The following is a 21,356-nucleotide window of genomic DNA, read 5'->3' on the forward strand; positions in this document are numbered from 1 at the left end:
GAGGTCTTCCCTATCTCTCCAGGTATTCATTTGATCAATTATTCATTCATCCATTGACTCATTCAACAAATAGTGAACACCCTTTACAGGCAGGCACAATGCAAGGCATTGAAAATATAATGTAAGCCAAAAATAAAAGGTCACCACCTTCATGGAGGTCTAGCAGGAGAGATCAGGTTTAATAAACATGATACATTAGGTTCACATTGGTGAATATACAATTACCAACTGAGATACATGCTCTGAGGAAACACTGTTCTTTGAGAGCACACAACTAAGGAAACTTTTTTAGATTAGGGTGGGTTGTGAGTGGAGGGGTTCAAGGAAGCCCTCTACAAGAAAGTAACAGCGAACATCCATTTGGAGGCATGAATAGGCAAAGTGGAAGGTATTGCAGACAGAGAGACTAGAAGGAACATGACAAATTTCAGGGATTGGAAATGGCAATGGAGTGGAAAAGCAGAGAACAAGGGGGAAAGTGGTACAAGATGGGGAGTATGAGTGGGGACAGGTCAAGGCACAGTGGTAACATGACCAGATTTGCATTTTGGAAAGATTACTCTAGCTGCTATATGGTGAATGGATTATTGTGGAGAGCAAGAGAGAATGGAGGGTGGGAGGCTTTTGCAATCCTCTAGGTGAGATTAGGGTGGAGATAATGAAGAGGAAGAAACTAAATGAAATCCAAAGGTATAATGAAAAGGTGTGAAGGAGAAATTGGAAGGGGAGGGCTTGTATAATAGGAAGCACGAGTCAGGGAGAGAATCTACCAGAGTCCTGTATGCTTGAAACCATCGCCTATTTCCCATTAGAGGTTAACCCCTTCCATTCTAACCAGAGTGTCCTAGGTTCCCTCATTTTCACACCCCTGCCTGCCAACAACAGGCCACACCTCTCCCCAGTCCTCCAGGCCTGTTGTGTTGAGTTCCAATGACACTGTTTTGAGCCTTGTTTTCTTATCTGTGAATGGAGACCACACCTCACCATTCGTAAAGGTGGAGTGAAAAAAATGATTCTTTTTATTTTTGTTATTGTTAGCCTCAGTTCAATTTTTTCCAGCCCTCTCCGCCCGTTTGGAGGCAGTTCCTCGGCCTAGGCACAACGTACAGACGTTTCCTACAATGTGTCTGGAGCGGAGTCCCCACAGCTTGACGCCGAACTCTGATCAGAGTCGGGTGAGTGGTTCGGGCCAGCCTCCAACACCGTCAGTTAGCCTCATTCAGGACACCAGCCCTTCCCACAATGCCGCGAGACTGCACCGTCCCGCACCAGTCCCGAGACCTCGCGAGAGTACCCAGCGCCCGTTGTCTCCCAGACTCCGAGCCCACGCCTTCGCCGGCCTCAGAAAGGTCTCCTCCTTCTTCTTCCACCCCGCGCTCCGCTCTCGGATAGGCTGGTTGAGTCGGGTCAGTTTTTTTCCTGGCCAGAAAGCGGCTCGACAACTAGTCCTTCTTTTGGCCTCGCCTCCGAAGCCTGCGGATTGGACAGCTGAATCCTGTGACACGCGCCTCCGCAGGAGCGCAGACAAGCCAATCAGGAGCTTGGCGTATTTTACAAACTGGGGAAGTATCTGCAGCAGAAACCGAGAGAGTCCGGGGAAAAAGCGAAGAAAGTGAGGGCGACGCTGAGGGGTTCCGGGGGAGGTGCGGCACCGGGATCTTGGAGGGAATGAGGGCTGCGGGGGCTCGTAGGGAGGAGAAGCAGTTTGGGGTCCTGGGGCTAAAGAATAGGCTCAGAGGGTTAGGAGGAGACACCCAGAAAAGAGGCCTTGCAGGCGCCGGGTCCTCTGGGCGCATGGATTTGGGTGGAGGTGGGAGTATCAGGGATGTCAGGACCGAAGCCCCGAGCTGGCTGACCTTTGATCCCTGATCCTGCCTTCTTCTCCGTCTCAGTTGTAGTCGTCATGACTACCCTCCAAGCCACGAAGGATCCTCTCCTCCGGGGTGTATCTCCTACCCCCAGCAAGATTCCCGTTCGCTCTCAGAGACGCCCGCCTCTCCCCACAGTCAAACCCAGCGCCCTGGACCAGGAGAACCAAGATCCAAGAGTAAGAGGGGCGTGGGGGGGTGAAGACAGTGGCTACAAGGACGCAGCACACATCAGCAACGCCCCCCAACGCTGAGCCCCAGCTTTTTGTTCTCCCTTCCCCCAGAGATTGGTGCAGAAGCTCAGTAGTCAGCGCCCCCTCGTTGACTCAGCAGGCCCCAGGCCGAAAGCCACACATCAAACAGAGCAATCGGAGAGACTGGTGGGGAGTATTCAGCTTCGGAACCCCTTGGAGGAGCTCAGGCCTAGCCCTGGGAGACAAAATGTGGGACCTAGGCCCCCTCCCCAGACAGGTACCTGTTGGAAACAGTTTCTTTGGCTGGGTAGGAGAATTGGTTGGTGGCAGTGGGGTTTGGGGGCTTTGCATTCCCTGGGTCTCCTGCTTACTATAATTCCTAGTTCCTGCTCCTAGAAAGCTCTTTGCTCTTAGAAGCCCTTTGCTTTCTTCAGCAAAGTGTCATCTCTTCTAAAGCCTTTTCCGCCTCTCCCAGTCACAATCAATTGCTCTGTGTCCGAATGCTTTGCTATACTTCTTTTATAACATGTCCATACTTTGACTTGAGTCTGTTACCTCTCTATAGTTTGATGATAGCTTTCCTGAGTATGGGGGCTTTGTCTTATTTATCTCAGGGTGTCAGTGCCTAGAATAGTGTCTTACACAGAGCAAAGTCCTATGAATGTTTGGTGAGCTGAGTTCAGTTATATGAGTCTCTTCGGCTCACTCTTGCACCTCAATGTGACTCTGCTAGGCTCCCTGACCCCTCAGCCTCCCCGCTTCCTGTTCCTTCTCACCTTTCCTTCTCCTCTTCCCTTGCAGAGGCTCCAGGGACCATAGAGTTTGTGGCTGACCCTGCAGCCCTGGCCACCATCCTGTCAGGTGAGGGGGTGAAGAGCTGTCGCCTGGGGCGCCAGCCCAGTCTGGCTCAGAGAGTACTGGTTCGAGGGAACCAGGGAGGCACCATCCGGAGGGGCCAGGTAATGAGCCAGGATAGGAGGAGATCAGGCTGGAGTAGGCTGAGGAGGGAATCCTGAGCCTGTACTGATAGCGTCTCTTGGGGTCCTAGGATGCCCGGGCCTCTGCATACTTGGCTCCCAGAACCCCCACCCACCGACTGGACCCTGCCAGGGCCTCCTGCTTCTCCAGGCTGGAGGGACCAGGACCTCGAGGCCGGACCTTGTGTCCCCAGAGGCTAGAGGCTCTGGTGAGTGCCCTTGAGGGGCTGATACTCAGTGCTTCTGGGAACTCCTTCCAAGGACAGAGCTGGGCCTTAGGAGGGAAGGTACCTCATGATGAGCCAGAGGGTTGGTATGGAGGCCAATGGGGTTGTTGGTGAAGCCTGAAGGTTTGAGGCCTACCTCTGACTCTGTTTTTTCTCTTGCTCCTATGGCTCAGATTCCACCTTCAGGACCTTCCTCTCACCCCTCCGCTCCTCCCGGTTTCCAGGAGCTAAGAAGAGAGACAGGTGGCAACAGCAAGTGAGGAGAGGGTCATCTGGAAAAGAATGATTCAATGTCTGATACAGGGGTCCCTCAGAGCTGGGGCCTTCCAGTAGCTTTAGGACTTCCCAGCAACCCAGGGCGGAAGGGGGAAATCTGTGAGTGCTCAGGGTGAGCCCTTGCAATAGGGGTCAGGCCTTCATAGCCAGGCCTCAATATGACATCAGTTTCATCAGGTTGTGGGACAAGAAGGGGACAGAACTGAGAGGTGCCATCTCTTTTGTTTAGTGGCCAGAGCATAGACCGTGGCAGGAAATGGGATTGGGGTTTGATTCCTGACTCTTAGTACTTATGATTTGTGCAAGCTTGCCTTACCCTCCGAGCTCCAGTTTCTTTTCTTTTTTCTTTTTTTTTTTTTTTTTGGCTGTGCCACTGCGTGGATTGTGGGATCTTAGTTCCCCAACCAGGGATTGAACCCGGGCGCTTGGCAGTGAAAGCACAGAGTCCTAACCACTGGACTGCCAGGGAATTCCCACTTCAGTTTCTTTAATCTGTCAAATGAGGATAATGTTTGTATTATCATTTGAGGTTATCGTGAGAATTAAATGAGATGATGTTTGTAAAGCACTTAGCACAGGGCCCAGCTCGTACTTGGTACTCAGTGACTGCTAGCTGCTGTCCTTATCGCCATCAGGACTTCAGTGAGCCAAGCCTCAGGATTGCTTCTGGAGACCCTTGTCAAGCCTGGTGAGTGTGTCTGGCCATGGGGAGACAACAGGGGCAGGGGAGCTGCTTGTAGGGAGCAAAACAAGAGAAAGCTCAGCAGGCTGTGGCGGGAAGCCCAGATCAGAAGGAGACAGAGAGGACGAGATCTTCTTGATAGGCCAGAGGTTGGCCCAGTTGCACTTGTGTCGGAGGAGGTGGTCCCCGTTTCTACCCTCTCTCTGCCACTTCCTGTAGGGTTTACCTTCCACTCACTGTTCTGTCCTCAGCCCCTAAGAGCCATCACCACACCCCTAGCCCACTCAGGGTATTCAGATTAATGATTTACTACTGAAATCGTGCTGGCCTGCAAAGGGATGCTGGATGGGTCCCCACCCCTGATGGTGCAGTGGGGGCTGTCAAACTGGCATACCCTATTCGGAGGTTGCAACCTCCGACTAGGGTTGCAGGGCCCTGTGCCAGACTTTGATGTGTGTTCCAGACACTGCAGCAAATTTCCTGTCTCCTCCTAGCTTCCTCTCTCCCTGAAGGAGAATATGAAGTTGTCACTCACTCAGATGAAAGAGGAGGGGGCCCCCTCGGTCTGGCTCAGCGAGTACCATTAAAAGAAACCCGAGAGATAACACACACCAAGGTGAGCTGGGACCTTCCTCCTCTGTGCTGGGGGAAGGGCACAGAGGAGATGCATGGGGGGATTCCCCAGCAGCAGCGGCACTGAGGATTGTGGGTAGAGCCAGGCAGTCCCAGCCTGGATCTCAGCATGTTAACTTGGTCCTGGTTTGCCCTAGATGGACCCAAGGCCCTCTCCAGAGTGGTACTGGCCTCTGTTTACCAGGTGTCCGGGGCCTGCGAGTGAGAGGTCACAGTCTGGTATACATCTGTATCACCATCAGATCAGTGCTGAGAGTAAGATGGATCTGAGAGTTCATTCTTTCACTCCACAAGGGTTTATTGAACAGCTACTGTGTGCCAAGCAATGTTCTAGGTTCTGGATATACAGTAGGAAATAAGTTCACATTCTAGAAGGGGGAGACAAAAAATAAACACACGCGTAAAATATATAGTAGGTCAGATGGTGCTAAGTTATCTGTTTAAAAAAAAGAAAGTAAGGCACTGAAAGGGAAGGAGAAGTGGAAGGGGGTGATTGGTACTGTAGTTTCAGGTAGATCGGTCAGGGGAATCTCACTGAGGCGCGGCTAAGTGAAGAGCAGAAAGAGTTGAGGGAGTGAGCCATGTAGATAATCTGGGGGAAGAACGTTCCAGGCCACAAGAACTGCAGATGCAAAGATGGCATGTACCTGGTGTGTTTAAGGATCAGCAAAAAAGCGAGGCTGAAGCAGAGTAAGAAGGAAAGGAAGTGAGAGGTTAGAGCAATGACAGAATCAGGTTGGGTAAGGATTTATAAAACAGCGTAAGATCTTGACTATTACTTGGAATGAGTGCAAAGCCATGGGGAGGGGGGATGAACAAGGGAGGGACATGACTTGATTAGATCTCAAAAGAATCACACTGGCTGCTCAAGTGAGGACAAGAAAGAGCAATGCCAAGCGGGAGGGATCACTCTTCCACCTTGTTCTCCACAGGACGGCCGTGACTCCTGCCTGATGCCCTCCCCTGGCCAAGTGATACCACCTGCCATCACCCGGCCATCACCCTTTGGACGGGCTCAGCGTGTGCCTTCCCCTGGCCCCTCAGCTCCAGTTTGTATCCACAACTCCTGGGGGCTGGGATCACTGCGAGGTCTCGGTTTTGTCCCTGCCCAACCACCCCCATCTCTCCCCAGACCTCATATTCAGTGTTGCGGCGTCTCGCCATCCGCCCCAAAACCCAGTTCACACCCCTTCCATCGGCCCCCAGAGCTCAGCAGGTGAGAGAGGGCAGGGGAGGTAGCTGGCTTAGGCCAGGGCTGGAGGAGGAAGGGGATGGATGGGTACAGGGAAAGTCATGGCATCTCACTTCTGTCCCAGGCCCAGTGGTTGAGTGGCCTCTCCCCTCATCCTTGCCCTGAAGAGCCTGCCCTGCCCTGGGTAAGTATCTGAAACCTTCCCATGCTGAGATTCCTCGCTCTGTCCCGTTGGCCTGAGGCCCAGCAGTTTTGAAGCAAGTGGGCTCTCTGGAAAAGCTGCCTGACTCTCCAACTCCCCCTGCCTCTCTGCTGCCCCTCCTAATCCAAGTCTAGGGCCGCTCAGTTAAGGACCTGACCCCTTCCTCACTAGCTTGAAGACCCAAACTAGTCTTCTTCCTACTCCAGTCTGTCTTCCTCATGTGGCCCCTCTCCTCCCATGTGGCAGGAGCAGATTGCAGTCCGGTTATTTGACCAGGAGAGTGGTATAAGGTTGCAGGAGGGTCCTGGGAAGCCACCCGTGTCAACTTCTTATGGACCCCACCCCAGTAGAACCCCCAACCTCCAGGAGCTGAAGCTGCAGGTGGGCTGGTGTGGGCAACAGCTTTGATGCCTGATGGGCAGTGACAGGGCTGGGAAAGCGAGAAACGGCGGGGGTGGGGGTGGGCATGGAAATAGGACAGTGTGGGTACAAGACTTGCACCCACTTCTTGACATCACACTCTGTCCCACCCACAGCGCATCAGTATCCTGCAACAGCTTTTGCGACAGGAGGTAGAGGGGCTGGCGGAGGGCAAGTGTGCCCCCCTTAATGGAGGCTCCTCTCTGGATATGGTTGAACTTCAGCCCCTGCTGGCTGAGATTTCTAGAACTCTGAATGCCCCAGAGAATAAATCTGGGGCTTTTCATCTTCCTGGAATGTTACAGCACTCTGGGTTGCCCAAACCCTACCTTCCAGAGGGGTGTGGGGAACCAGAGCCCTGCCCTGGAGCAGAGCCCGAGGTAGCTCTGCTCTGCCCTCCAGCAGAACCAGGGCCCCCAGAGTCCTACCATAGGAGGGGGCCTGAGATATCAGAGCCCTCCACCCAGGAGGCATCAGAGCCCTGCCCTCTGGGAGAGCCTGGACCCCTTCAGGCCTGCCCCCAGGGGCAGACAGGACTCCCAGAGCCCTCCCCTAGGGTAGAGCCTGGGGTATCAGAGGCCTGCTCCCGGGAACCCAGAAGTCCAGAGTCCAGCCCATGGTCCTGCTGCAGTCAGTGGGCTCCAGCGACCACCAGCCTGACCTTCTCCTCCCAACGCCCACTTTGTGCCAGCCCCCCTATCCACTCACTCCAGTCTCTGAAGCCCCCAACAGGCCAGGCAGGTAAGGAGTTGGTTGGAAGGGGTTGTGAACAAAGGAGGTCCTCATCTCTCGCTGGGAGCAGGGCCTGCCCTGCACCAGGTGATTCTACGCTTTCTTTCCCCTACGTCCCTTGCCCCAGTCTGGCTCTCCCACAGGAAGAAGTGGGGGGCTGCACCTTCAGCCCTGTGCTCCTAATTGGCTTGGCCCTTGGTCGGGGAGTGGGAAAGGGCAGTATATGGTGGGAGTCTAGGACTCCAGAGTCTGCCCTGATCTCTCTGTGGCCTTTGGCCCTCAGGCCCCAGCAATCTGGCCCCTCGAACCCTGGCCCTAAGGCAGCGCCTCAAAGCATGTCTGACCGCCATCCACCGCTTCCACGAGGCCCGACTGGACGACGAGTGTGCCTTCTACACCAGCCGAGCCCCTCCCTCAGGCCTCACCCGGGTCTGCACCAACCCTGTGGCCACATTGCTCGAATGGCAGGATGCCCTGGTGAGCCTCCAGTCCACAGCCAGCTATGCCTGTGGGAAGTAGGAAGTAGGGCAGGGGGCCATCCTCAGCTCCTTTACAGAGGTCAGGGGGAAGAGCTGGTTACAGTTCAAGGACAGCTGGGCTGTGACGAGGTCAGGGGGAAGAGCTGGTTACAGTTCAAGGACGGCTGGGCTGTGACGAGGTCTTCTCTCTCCCTAGTGTTTTATTCCAGTCAGTTCTGCTGCCCCACAGGACTCTCCGTCATGAGGCATACGCCTCCACCCACTCCTGTCCTGCCTTGCACCTTCCTTTTAACCCTTATTTATTTTCCACACCATGTACTGGGAGCTGACACCCTTTTGTCCTTCAATAAAGTTTCTAAAATGTCCAAATGTCTGTTTTCCTCCGGTCCTACTTAGGCCAGCTACTGCTGTTTCTCCTCAATTGTCCACATGGTGGCAGTGTCCTCCAGCTTAGAGGCCAGCCCTGGGTTCTCAGTCTTCCCCAGGCTCCCTCGCCCAGAAGCTGTCCAGGTCATCCCACTCCTGCACACCCCACCCTCCCAGCAAGCACTATGAGTGAGTGGTTTTTTTTTTGGGGGGGGGCGCGAACGTGGGCCTTTGGGGAGCTGCTTTTCTCCTTGCTCCCTGAGATCTTGGCCGCTCCCAGGAGCCGTCAGCAACTCCTGCACCGCCTAGAGTTCCCTAGAACCCTCCCCCTGCCTCAGCAGAAAGCAGAAGCACCAGACCCATACCTCTGGAATCCTCCCTTGCTAGTGGCCCTCTGGTTGGCGTCTCCCTACAGTGTAAGGCCTCAAAGCTCTCCTGAAGCTGATACCCTTCCCCGTATCAGAGTAGAAACCCTGGGCTACTCCCCTCCTCGGCTTCCCCAGAGGCAGGCCTTGCCAGGAATAATGAAACCTTTGCCTCTGGCAGAGAGCGATAGGGTAGGGGTCCTTGAGAGGAGTGAGGAAAGGGTCAGCCACTTTCCCCCACTCTGTGCACCGAGTTAAGAGGCACACACATTCTCCCGCTTCACTTTATTGGAAGAGGCAACAGCAGCTGTAGCCCCAGGGCCTAACCCCCGATGGGGGTGAAATGGGGACTGCAGGATGAGTTTTAAATGCTAGGAAAGAATTTACTGGTTCCTCCAGTTCACAGGGAGGCTGCCAAGGCTAGAGCCTGAAGCCTGAAAATGGAGATGAGGGGAGGAGGGGATGGCAGAGAAGTTGTCATGACAGAGGACCAGCGCCTACCCGCCCTGATGTCTCCTCCCGCCTAGAAGGGCTCCTTCTGTTTCTGTTCTCTCCCTCCCCAAAAGCCAGGGCTTCCCTTCTGTTTTCTGCTTTCCGTGCCTCTGTGCTGCAGTTAGTGAAACTGTTTCCTAGCTCCCGAGAGAAGAGAGGGCCACGACCTGCGCCCCCCTCCTGGCCCGGCTTTCACAAGCATGTGCGCGGATGCTGGTGGTCCCTTCCCAAGCCGCTCTGCTCCTCCGGCCGGTTTCCTCAGCTCCCCAGCCACTCAGTTATACCCCGGAGCACCAAGAGTCCGCCCATTAAAGGCCACCTCCGGGAGCAGGAGGGTCCGTCCCACCCCCAGTCTCTCAAAGGATGGGGTGGCGCCTTGGGTGGGGCAAGCTGAAGGTGGGTGAGGGGGGTAGCGGAGGGGGGGGCGGGGGATGGGGCCCGACTCAGTCCGGGTAGATGATGAAGCCAGAGAAGGTGCTGTACTTGTTGGTGTTACCGCCGTGCACCTTCCCGCCGTCCAGCTTGATGAAGACTTCATCTCCCACATCCAGGTGCAGGATGACGCTGTTGCTGGCGTAGTCGTAGTTCTGGTCCGCGTCCTGAGCAATGGCGCTGGCCCGGACCTAGAGAGGGGGAACAGAACAACCCACTCATGCCCTGTGTGGAGCTGGGGTGATGAGGGGTCGGCCGAGGAGATGCAGCTGGGCCTGTGAAGGTGACGCGAGGGTAGCAGGCTGCAGGGTTTGGGAAGGACAAGGTGCTTCGCAGGCACTGCCATTCACTAGCTGCTGGGACTGGGGCAAGTTTCACGCTCTCTGTGGTCCTTAATTTGAGCTATAAGGTAGGAGGTAGTAATAGAACCTACCTCCTCAGGTTGTTAGGGTTAAATGAGTTACTACGTGTGAAGTGTGTTACAAAACAGCGCTTTGCACAAAGAAAATGCTATATAGGTTTTGCTATTATTATTATTTAAAAAATAAAATTAGACTGTAGGATAATTTTTAAGATTCTGAACCCACTCGGACCTTCTAAACTTGGGGTCCCTTCCCCCAGAGATAGGGCACAGGTGTGTCTGTGCGTGTGTAAGCAAGGGTGCAGGCTGTGGGAAGATGCCATGATGTATCCTCAGCCCTCCTCGATTGTCCCTCCTAGTGCCCGCGGGCGCCCCGACGTGGGGGTCGCCTTCCGCCCAAACAGGTAGTGCCTCTTCCCCTCTGGCCTCGCTGCTGTAGGTCGCCTCACCGACGCCTCAGCGTCGCAGCCAGCCCCCTCCCCAGCCCCCCTCTTCCTGTCCCAAGGGGGCTGGTTATTAACTGATTAATTATTCATCATTATTCTAATCACTATTTACCTTCCCCAAAGCCGCAGCGCCCGCACCGCGGAATACAGAGTGGGAGCCGTGTGGCCCCCGCCCCCTCGGGAAGCGACGCACTCTAGATACATACTCCCCCCCCGCCCCTCACAGACACGCCGTACAGACCACACACACCTACTCAGTGCCACAGGCAAGCAGCCACCGCTCTACTCTCGCACCTTCGCACCCTGCACCCACAGACACACTCGAATCACGCACACACACGCTACAGTCTTACACACATACACTCTCACTCCCTTTCCCTGGGCTCCTGGGGCGGCCCTGCTTGGGGGAGACCTCAATGTAGTGCCTTCGGTTCTTGGAGCGGAAGGGTGCTGCAGCGGTAGCAAGACCTGGGGTTCGGACAGGTGGGATAAGCAGGCCTGATGCGCCACGGTCAAATCACCCCATCGCGCACAGGGCATTCGGAGGTCACAGCTCAGCCCTAACCTTACACCCTGCGGCTTGCGTGGCCCAGGCACATTTCCCCAGCCCCACCCCTGTGGCCTCTGGCTCCCCCTAAGCGTGTCCTGGACCTTGAGCTGAGTCTTTGGGACTTTTCTTCCAAGCTAAGGCAGCAGTGACTCCGACTCTGACCACAGGAGCAGGGACCAGGCCGGGGTCCAAGGCTTCTGCTTTATCTGTTCTTGCCTCTTCCCTTCTCCCAAATTCGTTCCTGCAAGCCGCCTGGCTGGCCCCAGTGCTGCCTCATTTTCCACCTCTGCCTATGGACTCAGTATTAGCTGAGGGTAAGGCCCACTCTAGAATTGACCTCAGGCCCTGGGACTAGTAATAGAGTTGCCTGGAAAATGAGACAGTGTTTTCTTTCTTTTTTTACCTTATCCTTGAAAATCCAAGCTTAATGACCCCCATACGGGAACAGATACCAACTGCCCACAGCGTGATACCCGGACTCCATTCTAAATCGAAGGAGCCAGACTCCGGTAACTCGCCCATCAAGTGGCTGGGTAACCCAAAGGCCAGGAGGGCTGCCCAAGACAGGTGAAAAGAGGCTAAGAGGCAGGGTGAGATACCAAAGAGGTTTGGTGTATAGTTGCCTATAGTTGGAGTGTGAGGCTCTGAGTTTTAATTCTGACACCATTCCTAATGCTCCATAAGACCCTGGGCAGGTCGTTTTCTTTCTCTGGCCCCCCAATTCCTTTTGGACTAAATGAAGCGATTTCTAAGTTCTTGGCAATGTGGCCTTCTTGGATTTAGTGACGGTGTTTGGGGAAGAGGTTCGGGTTGCGTAATGAATGCAGGGAGAATTAGAAAGCTACCCTGTCTGGGGCTGGGTGGGAGAGGGGCAGCTCACCTGTCCATTCTTCATCAAGTCCGCCCACATGCTGGTGCCGTCACCGCCGCGCATAAGCACATGGTAAGCGAAGAAGTAGACACCTGGCATGGGGCAGGTGAACTTGCCACTGGCTGCCTCGTAAGCGTTGCCCACGTTGGTCACCACGTCGTCGAAGCGCAGCACTTCGTAACCTTCGTGTGGCCGCCGCAGGCCAGCATAGAAGGCAATTCGAGGCACGTAGCCGGCAGGGGGCGCTACCCCGCCGGGGCCTGGGCCTGGAGGGCCCGGGGGACCTGGCCTGCCCGGCTCTCCTGGAGGTCCTCTGGGACCTGGTGGTCCCGGGGGCCCTCGCAGACCTGCCTTCCCGCGCCGGCCCACCTCTCCCTTGGCGCCCTGAGAGAAGGGGGGTACGGAGGCGGGCGCGCCGTCGGGTCCTGGGCCTCGCGGCCCGTGGGGGTCGCACACCATGCGGCAGCGACCCAGCATCTCGTAGTGCGCCGGCCCGCGGGAGCTGTGCACTAGCAGCGGAATGGCCACCAGCAGCAGCAGCACCATGGCCACCCCGACGGCCGCGCCCGCCACCCTCTTGCGGCGGCTCAGCCGCGACGCGGCCAGGGCCAGCAGATCCTCCTCACTCTTGGGTGCAATGGTGGCGGAGGCCCGAGGCTCTCCGCGGGCGCCAGAGGCGGTGACCGGGCTCGGGCCTGGGTCGGGATCCCCCCGACGGCTGCGCCCGGCCCCCCCGCCCCTGTGGGCTCCCGCCTCAGTGGTGCCGTTCCCCAAACCTTCCGTCAAGGCGGAGGTCCCCCCGTTGGTTGGACCAGGGACAGCTCCCGACAGCTCACAGTCCGTGGTCCTCTATTACCCTCTCGTTCAGTCTAACGTTCCCAGGCGCCTGAAATCGGTGGCTTCTCGGACGGCTGGTTTCTTACAGATCTAGGATGCCTGCCCTCCGGACAGCTGCTTTCTCGAGGATGGCGGCGCCTAGGTCCCCGGCTACCCAGACGGATAGCTCCCGGCCGGAGCTGGGACTACTCTCCGCGCTCTGGACGTCCGGGGCTCTGCGCTGCGGGTGGCGCCCACCGGACGCGACCTCCTCGCAGGTTTGCGCTCTGGCTCTTGGCGAGCCTTGACCCACCTTTCTACCCTAGCCGCGGCCCCAGCCCCTGCTGAAGCCCTGGCCCCGCGTCTCTCTCCAGCTAGCGCTCTCCCTCTCTGCGTCCCTAACCTTCCTCCCCTCCCTCCCGGAGCGGCAGTGCGGGTGGTGTGAGCCGCGACGCGGCGGGAGCCGCTCTAAGAGGCCGCGGCGGGGGGGGCGGGGGCGGAGCGACCCCTGGCGCCCAGAGAGGGAAGCGTGGAGGCGGGGCAGGCCACGGCCCCCACCCGCGTCCCCCCAGCCTCTCGGTTCCTGACCGGCTCTAAACCAATTCTGCAGGGATTCACTGCCCTCACCCTATCCTTACTTTCACCCTCTACCCTGAGTTTGGTATTCTCAGAGCCCGGAGGAGGCCAGAAACGGGGATGGGATAAAAAGCGGTGGAGATGCACACACACAGAAGACAGACGTGGATTCCAGAGCTAAAAAGAGCCCTCCCCGGCTCCCCCCCTCAAAAAAAGAAAAAAGAAAAAAAGAAAAAAGCCCACGAGCAAACAACAAGGACTAGAAAAAAATAGAAATTCGCCACTCAGTGCCCGTGACCGAATAACATATGGTAAAGGGTTCAACGGGTACGGGTTGGCCTGAACTGGAAAAGGCAAATCTCCAGGCACCTCTACCCTCGACCCCCAGTGTTGGCGGAGGGGGCCGCAGAGCAATCGAGAGAGTGAGGGAACAGAGAGAGTGAGAAAACAGACCAGCCTGGGAAAGCGAGCAGGAAACCGACAGGAAAGCAGAGGAGCTACAGAGAAATCAAAGGGATGCAAAGCCACATAGAGACGCAAAGACAGAGACAAAGCTTGAAAAAGAGACTAAATGACAGCCCCAGAGGGGGAGAAGGAGAGACAGAGACGGAGAGAGAGAGACAGGAGCCAAGACAGGTTGACAGATCGAGAGAGAAATGTAAATGGCGCGCTGCAGAGAGACACCCAGGTCCGTGTTCGGACTCCAATGTGACATATCAACTGTGGGGACGACGTGGAGGCGGGGCGCTTCTTGGAGCGGTGTGGTAGGCTCTGGGCCTGTGCATTGTGACAGTGTGCTGGCAAGTGTGGACGTGTCCATGGGACCCTGGCCTTGTGTGTCCCTGGGTGAGTGGGATTGTGGATTGTGGATTGCCTTTGTGTGTGTGTGTGTGTGAGGGCTGTTTGAAGGGAGGTTTTATATTTGTCTTCCTCTTAGTCCCTAAATGTGGAACCCCATGAATGTCATCTTTCTTATCTCAGGACTGAAGAGTAGAGAGTTTACTGGGGAGAAAGAGTCAGAAGGCAGCTCTTGCCCTGGCAGCCCAGCCCAGTCCCACCCCTGCCCTGGTCCCAGACCTTGTCCAGCCCCAGGATCTCTGCCCCTTCACCCTTCCACAAAGGGCTGTGGTTAGATGGAAACTCAGAGAAGTTGGACCCCACATAATAAATGTTTGGGGGAGGGATTTGAAATTTGAAATTGGTTATGCAAAGTAATATAACTAAAATGCAGTTTCAGTGCTAGGCACCCACCTGTGAGGGGTGGCTGTGTCTGTCATCCGGGTGACCAAGAGGAAACACAAGCTTTGATAGGTCCCTCTCTGTGAGGGGTCTGCATCCTTCCTCAGGGTCTCGCCCCTCTGGGAGAAATTTCTTGCTCACAGGGACTCCAGGGCCAGAGGCCTGGAGAAGAGGTTCCAGGACTGGCGAAAGTGGGGTATTTGGAGGCCCTGGAGGTGGACAACTGCAAAGGATCTCTTAGAGACTAGGGTAAGCCAGTACTGTAATGTATAAGAGTACATTATGTAAAATGGAGAGCACAGGGCACATCAGGGCATAATTATTGGGTGGAAGATGATTTCCTCATCTCTTGTTTCCTGTACTCTTTCCCTGCCCCTCCCAGCCCGTAACGGTGCAGGAAGAAGGAGGTTGCTGAGGACGGGCCTGTGTGGAGGGAGGCCCCTACATGCTTGAAAGGGTTGGGAGAGAAAGGATTGGCAGTCAGTGGGGGTGGGGCCTCCTCCAACCATAAATACAAATTTTATTCAAGGTCTTTGTTGCCATTTGTCTTCCTCGGGGGGCTGAGGGCCATGTCGGCCCGTGCATGTCTAATTCCGAATCTGCTCCCCTAGGCTGGATGATGGATGGATCAGAGAGGAGAGAGCAGGCCAGGGCTCACACTGACCTCACCACCCGATCCTCAAGCCTCATCGGCCCCAGGTCCTGCCACCCCTCTCCCTCCTCCTCCGCCCTCTCCTGCCACCCACTCACTAAAGGCCCTCTCTGCTCAGCCCCGCTCCCCACCCCTACTCTCCTACTAACCAAGGCCCTCTTTTTGAGCCCCTCACCTCAGCCCCTTTCAGGTCCTAGCCCTCTTCTCTCGGAGCTTCCCTTCTCCTCCCATCCCCAGCCCAGGCTGTGAGCTTCGGTGACCAGCAGGGCTGCAGGCGGCAGCGGGTGTGTATGGTGGGGGAAGCAGGCTTAGCTCACAGGGAGCTGAGGGGCCAGCTCCATGAATTTATTCATGTTCTGTTGCTCTTTCCCCACGCTCTGGAATGAAGCTGCCAGCTCACCAGGTCCTTGCTGCTTCCTCTGCAGCTGTCAACGTTCGGCAGAGAAGGGACCTGGGTAGGGTCAAGGCCAGCTAGTGCTCCTGGGGCCAGAAGCCAAGTGTCTGGGCTCAAGAGGAAATACTGGGGCCCAGGCTGGGGTCTGGGACAATTTACCCAGAGCTCCTTGGGCAGCCAGACTGGGAGGCCCCAGGGAGGTGGTGTGGTTGGGAATGCGATGTAGGCCGAGACGTGTGCTGCAGGACATAGAATGGGCAGTGGAGGAGGGGAGAGGAGAGGAAGACTGAGTTCCCCAGGCTCCCCTATTTAAAAGCACAGCCCAGACTGAATCCTGCCTTACCCTCTGCCCTTGACTCTGCACTAACCCTGACCCTAATCCCAAAGTATACTACTTGACTCCTCTCCAATCCTAAAATGAATCCTAACTCCATAACCTGACTTTAAATAGAACCCGTCCCGACCTGTCCTGTCCTGGAACCTAGGGGTCTCCCAAGAATTTCCCCCAGGGCTTAGGGCCAGGTGTGTGTCAGAGTTCTGAGGACCAGACTTTAGATTAGCATGTGATTAGCATATGATTTGCATGTGATATGTGCCTTCTACTCTGAGGAAGTTTTCTTGTTAAAATTTTATGAAGTCTAGCGGAAAGGTCCTGGCTCCTTGAAGTTTTTCTCTTTTTGTTCCTTCTCCCACACTCCTTATCGCTGACCCAGACCCCTTCAAGGGAAGAAAGGGGGTGAGGAAATGAGCAGTAGGAAACTCATGGGAGGAAAGATGCTGGTAGAGTGATCTACCCCTGTCACTTGCAGTATAACCTCCACAAGCCTCAGTTTCCTCATCCATAAGAGCAGAGGAACCAGCTGGCTGATGTTACATTAAGATCTAAGGAAATGCACTCCACCGCCTGCCGCACCCCGCCCTCTCTCCTTCCTCACCCTTCAGGGCCGTCTATAGTGTGGTTCTTCTCCACTTCCCTCCACCCCACCCATACACACACTCTGGCTCTCAGCTCCTACATGTAAGATCACACAGAACTGGAAGCAACCTGGGTTGCCTGGTACCAGACCCCTGGTATGAAGAGAAGGGAAAAATGCCCACCTGAGAGGACAGGGAATAACATGGATAGGGAAATAACATTACTGAGTGCTTACAGCATTTTAGAGCTTTTACTTGAGAGTTACTGCATCCTCGATGCATCCCTGAGAGGATGTATTGTCTCCATTTTACAGATGAGGAAACTGAGGCCTGGAAATGAGGAATGCCTTGTCCTGTATCACCTTGTAAGTGGCAGCCCTAGAACTGGAGTTCCCATCTCCTGGCTTCCTTGTCACTGCCCTGGAGAAGAGAAATGACACCCAAGGCAGTGGAAGGGTGAGAGAAGCAGGACAGGAGTGGGGAGAGAGATTTGAATTTGTCTCAGTGGAGACCTATGTGTGTGAGGCCAACGGGGCAGGGCCTTGGCTCAGGGTGTCCCCCATCCCCCACCCCCAGCGCTGACACACAACAGGTGCTCGGCTGTTAGCTAAAGGATGTCGGGCGAAGTCAGCTGCGGAGAAGAGCTGTTCAGTCCGAAGAGGAGAGAAAAGGGAGGGAGAGGGAAACGAAGCGAACTGCAGAAAAATGTGCTCAAGAGGCCAAAGGCAGGAAAGCTGGCCAGAGTGCTGAGGACCGCTCTCCACTCACCACTGGTGGGAAAACAGTAGCGGCCCAAGAGCCTGCGCACACTTTGCCCTCTGGCGCAGAGGGTCGACAGGCCCCAGCGAGCGGCGAGAGAGCAAGTATGCCGCCAGGCCTAGGGCTTCTACTCATCCGCCGCACGGATCCCCTGGCACCGCAGCTCAGTGCAGCCTGAGGTTCTAAGGGCCGCCGCCAGAGCCCACGGGGCTGAGAACAGGCTCCTGGCTCCACAAGGAGGGGCTAGATATTGTTTCCAAGGTATCTGTCAGGCCAGCCCTTGACCCCTGGCCAGGTGCGGCTCCCCGCCATAGCCTCTCTCTCCACCTCATTTTGCTCCCCTCTCCCCGCGCCGTCCACCAACTCCAGCCTGCAGTTAATGAAATGTGGCGAGCGGCCGTACAGACAGCTGTCAGACCCCTCATTTCTCCTCCGGGATATTGGATCCCGCCCTGGGAGACCGACAGGTGAGCAGAGGAGAGGTGATGCGGGGAACGGAGGGCTGGGCTCCGGCTGGTGGGAGCCCGGAGCGCAGGGGGCAGCGCCAAGCTGAAATCTTCGAAGGCTCTGCGAAACGAGGTCGGCCGTAGCATGCTTTCTGCCCGGGGCCCCTAGCTCTTTCCTTCTCTCCATCAAGCAGGAGACTTCACACACCCCACAGCCACGGCGCCCTGACCCCCGTCGACACGGGACTCCTGGTCCCGCACCCTAGAAGATCTGGCCCCCCTTGTGCGCTGCGCATAGCGTCTCTGAGCCGGCGGCCGCGGCCCGGTGCTTCCTCCCACCTCCTTCCATCTCTTCCTTCTTCCTCCCCCTCCTTCCCGAGCTTCCTCCCCGGCGGCCGCGGCCTTTATTAGGGATTCCGCGGCTGTCGGTCCCGCCATCCATCCTGTCCGCTGGCAATTAGGCGGCCAGACAAAGAGCAGCTTCGGATGGATGAGGGTCCCGGCGGATCGGAAATGTGAAGGGTCAGCGCTGCCGCCCGCGGCGCACCCCGCTCCCCCTCCGCATAATCACCGGCCGCCCGTCACTCAGCCGGCCTCCCGGGGAGCTCCGGGGCCCGGGCTGGGGGAGGGCAAGGGCGGGACTGCAGCCTAGGTGCCTAGGGCATGGCGAAGGCGGACCTGCAACAGGGGCGCCTCCTGCTGGAGAATGGAGGACTGCGGGAGGCCGGAGGTACCTGGAGGAGAGAGAGGGCAGGACATGGCCCCCTCAGATCCCTGAAGGCGGACTGTGGGACTGCTGCCTGGGGGCTTCCTGTACAGAAGCGGGGACTTCAGCTGCGGGAGAGAGGAAGATGGTGGCCAACGCGCCCCCTGCTGGGAGGCTGCGGGACGAAGCCCTAGGGCCTCGGGTCTGAAGAAGTGGAACCGAGCCCAGGACGAGCCCCCCTAGGGTCTGTAGCCTGGTGCGCCTCCTACTGGAATAAAATGATACTGCGCTTCTATACCCGGATCTCTTAAGTGAAATCCAACCCATGCACATCAAATCCAGAAAAGCTGCAAGGCTGGGCGAGTCCGAATGGAGCCAGAGGAAGTTCAAGGAGTCCGGTTTTTACTGCGGGTTCTTTGGCGCTAGCTCCCAGCTGACAAATCAACATCTCAATCTGATAATTATTAGTCGAGGTGGGGGGAGACGGGCTTTCGCCGCCTGGGCCGCTTAGCCCTCCCTGAGGGCGGCAGAGAGGTGGGCGGTGCTGGCAGTGATGAACGACTTGGGGGGGGGCAGGGCCCCGAGCGCGCATTCATTACTCGACTGACAGGCGGGCGGCGGGCCGGACGGGCCGCGAGTGGACGTGCCGGGAAAGAGGCAGTGGCAGGAAGGAGAATAAGGGAGGCGTATAGCAGCCCCATTGCCCCGTCAGCTCCCGGTTCTTCACCTCGACCCTGGTACTTACTTGACTTCCTTAAGCTCAGCCTTTTACCTGTTGGAGATGGCCATGGTTGAAGAATTTGGGGAGCGAGGACGGGGACCTAAGCCCTCTGCTTAGGTTAGGCGATTGAAGATCTAAGATGTCAAGACAGGGTGTAGACAGGCTTTAAGACTAGGCGCTTGTACCTGACCTAGGAGGAACCGTGCATAATTGCGCACGCAGAGGTGGTGCGTTGTGACAGGGATTGATGGGTGTGGGTCGCGTGTGGGGGTCAGTGATTGTGTGTGTCAGTGTTAGGGACGTGTCGGCCTGATTTTGTCAGTGGAGGTGTGTGCTGCGTGTGTCTGAGGATGAGCTACCACCTCTCCCCGCGTGACTGGGCCCCCCCCCCCACATTTGCTGTCAGCTCTCTGTCTCCTGTTCTGTAGGAAACAGTAATGTGCACGGTGACAGCTGAGGTGTGCTGCCTGGGGAGAGGGAGGGGGATAGATGTTAACTGTGAGGGTGCTGGTTTGGACAACTGCTCCCTTCCACCACCTCCACCCCAACATCATCCCTTTCCCAAGCTTCCTGAAAGTAGTGGATGGTTTTTTCCAAAGTCTGGAGACCCAGTTGCTAAGTCCCGGGGAAGGAAGTGGTTACCACCAGAGTTTTCTACAGTCCACATACATATCCACATATACACAGTTGCCATCACATATACAGTCTCCAATATAAGATGTGAGCCACAACCCATCTGGCTTCCCCAGGCTGGTGGTGGACAGCGAGGAAGAGGTAGATCTCAGGACAGGAAAGGGCAGACCATTAGACCTCTCAAAGAGCCCATCTCTTTGGGGCCTGGGCTATTGCTTCTAGGACCCTTACCTTTTGGATTTCAGGTCCAGTTCCTAGTGGACACCTTGGGAGGATAATGCTAATTATATTCTAATTCCTTCCCCTAATAACTCTCTTTCTCCACCTGGCTTTGTCTCCACTCTCCTTCCCCACTCTCAAACACACCAAAGGGGGACCTTCCCAGTCCTGAATCTCCTGGGTCTATAGGTCAGGGAGTTGAGGTGATTCTGGGTCTCTGGTCCCCTGTTTTGTTCAGTGTGTCTTTGAGCCACCTTCCCTTTGCCTTGCTCTTCTTTAAACATAGGGTATCTCTTGGAGCCTCTATATCTTTGTCTCTGCACCCCTCCTTGTGTCTGTATGTCTTTACGTTTAGGAGTCTCTTCCAAATTTGTCTCCCTACTTTAGAGGTCTCTCTTTGTTCCTCTGGGGCTTCTCCCTCTGGGAATACCCCAGCACAACAGCGAGGCCCATGGGGATGGGGAAGGCCCCGTAGGGCTTCCTTCCTGCCCCCATCCAGAGGGGACTGCAACCTAAGGATGGCTAGGTAATGTCAGGGTCCGGCCACGGCCTGGGCCTGGTAGCTTCTCATTCAGGGCGCAGGCACCTGGTCGATGTCCTGCTATCCGCCCGCCCCCCCCCACTCCCAAGCCGCCCTCCTCCAAGCCCCCGCCCCCTCCACCCGCCTGGAAAAGGCAAATTTGACATTTTTAAATCCCGAGCCTTAGAGGGATCGATGCGGCCCGGGGGCCCCGCCCGGGGTCGATATTCCTGATTGGGAAGCGGCCGCTGAGCGGAGCCGGAGTGTAAATCACCCGAGCTGGGGGAGGGGGCGCGGGAGCCAATAGCTTCCCAGGCTTTCGGAGCTAGGCGAGGTCCCGGCCCGGCCCAACCCCAGGGCAATGGAATGAGGAGACCGATAGACCTTAGAGACCGAGAGACAAGCCCGCCTTTGGGCTCCCCACTCCCCAGCGCAACTCTAACTCTGCGGGGCGGCTCTGGTCTCGCTTCAGCGGCCGCCACCCTCCGTTGCCCCTGGAGCCGCCGGGGAGGCCGGTGTCGGAGCCAGCCATGCGGCGGCTCCTCTCCGGCCGCTCCCGCGGGGCCTGGGCTTCAGCGGCGGCTGTCACGAAGCTGACAGGCCAGGCCGACCGGGAAGGGGAGGGTGGCGGGGGAGAGGTGGGGGGAAGGCTGGCGCGGATCTGGCTCACAGTGGGCGCGCAACAGATGTTTGCGGAATTGAGGGACAGCAAGGTGGCGTGGGCACCGAGCGGCGCAGAGCCGGGGCTGCAGGCGCGGGCGGGGCGGGGGACGGCCCAGACCTGTCGGAGCTGAGAGTCTGGCCATCCAGCGGGGATGAGCAGGCACCCGAGGGCGCTCTGGGGAGGCCAAGCTGGATAGACCCCCTCTCCATGTGACCGGGGTAGCAGAGAACAAAAGAGAATGGGGTGAGAAGGCAAGTTCGGGCCCCACCTACAGCCGCCTCCGCCGCTCCTGCCCTCCAAGCCTCTCAGTTCTCTCTTGGGGAAACCGAGG

At 56.8% G+C, this 21,356-nt stretch overlaps 2 protein-coding genes and 1 pseudogene across 8 annotated transcripts; 2 read left to right on the top strand and 1 right to left on the bottom strand.

Annotated features, from left to right (window-relative positions):
• The first annotated feature begins 1,106 nt into the window (after nucleotides 1-1,106).
• Nucleotides 1,107-9,457, top strand: TROAP (trophinin associated protein). Of its 7 annotated transcripts, none has more exons than XM_089920671.1 (15): nucleotides 1,107-1,612; nucleotides 1,893-2,047; nucleotides 2,130-2,339; nucleotides 2,864-3,021; nucleotides 3,111-3,248; nucleotides 3,440-3,522; nucleotides 4,178-4,230; nucleotides 4,719-4,840; nucleotides 5,790-5,906; nucleotides 5,990-6,073; nucleotides 6,174-6,233; nucleotides 6,498-6,632; nucleotides 6,788-7,412; nucleotides 7,687-7,880; nucleotides 8,079-8,251. In XM_089920671.1, exons 1-15 carry the CDS (start codon nucleotides 1,122-1,124, stop codon nucleotides 8,124-8,126), a joined length of 2,673 nt encoding a protein of 890 aa, XP_089776797.1. In that variant the 5' UTR covers nucleotides 1,107-1,121; the 3' UTR covers nucleotides 8,127-8,251. The 7 variants fall into 7 exon arrangements, with proteins under 7 accessions (XP_089776797.1, XP_089776795.1, XP_089776796.1 ...); XM_022572269.2 differs by having other exon boundaries at nucleotides 1,515-1,612; nucleotides 2,153-2,339; XM_089920674.1 differs by having other exon boundaries at nucleotides 1,532-1,643; nucleotides 2,153-2,339; nucleotides 4,178-4,238; nucleotides 4,697-4,840; nucleotides 8,079-8,232.
• A 91-nt stretch (nucleotides 9,458-9,548) lies between these two features.
• C1QL4 (complement C1q like 4) lies at nucleotides 9,549-12,525 on the bottom strand. The gene is made up of 2 exons (XM_022572335.2): nucleotides 11,775-12,525; nucleotides 9,549-9,728 (listed from the first exon to the last, which is right to left on the bottom strand). The coding sequence occupies exons 1-2, from the start codon at nucleotides 12,309-12,311 to the stop codon at nucleotides 9,549-9,551; spliced, it is 717 nt and encodes a 238-aa protein (XP_022428043.1). The 5' UTR covers nucleotides 12,312-12,525.
• LOC149747991 (uncharacterized) lies at nucleotides 12,153-19,978 on the top strand (annotated as a pseudogene).
• The last annotated feature ends 1,378 nt before the right edge of the window (nucleotides 19,979-21,356 follow it).

The sequence above is a fragment of the Delphinapterus leucas genome, chromosome 11 (genome assembly GCF_059928025.1).
Source record: "Delphinapterus leucas isolate spDelLeu-1000000601 "Yukka" chromosome 11, BTC_Dleu_Yukka2, whole genome shotgun sequence".
In the NCBI taxonomy this organism is placed as follows: domain Eukaryota; kingdom Metazoa; phylum Chordata; class Mammalia; order Artiodactyla; family Monodontidae; genus Delphinapterus; species Delphinapterus leucas.

Bases quoted from the DNA above. Each gene is read 5' to 3' on its own strand.
- TROAP (XM_089920669.1), top strand. From the start codon at position 1,122: ATGTGTCTGGAGCGGAGTCCCCACAGCTTGACGCCGAACTCTGATCAG. The intron at 3,523-4,177 runs GTGAGGAGAGGG...TATCGCCATCAG, and splicing joins GAGACAGGTGGCAACAGCAA to GACTTCAGTGAGCCAAGCCT. The intron at 5,907-5,989 runs GTTTGTATCCAC...ATCTCTCCCCAG, and splicing joins CCCCTGGCCCCTCAGCTCCA to ACCTCATATTCAGTGTTGCG.
- C1QL4 (XM_022572335.2), bottom strand. From the start codon at position 12,311: ATGGTGCTGCTGCTGCTGGTGGCCATTCCGCTGCTAGTGCACAGCTCC. The intron at 9,729-11,774 runs GTGAGCTGCCCC...CCCCCTCTCTAG, and splicing joins ACTTGATGAAGAATGGACAG to GTCCGGGCCAGCGCCATTGC.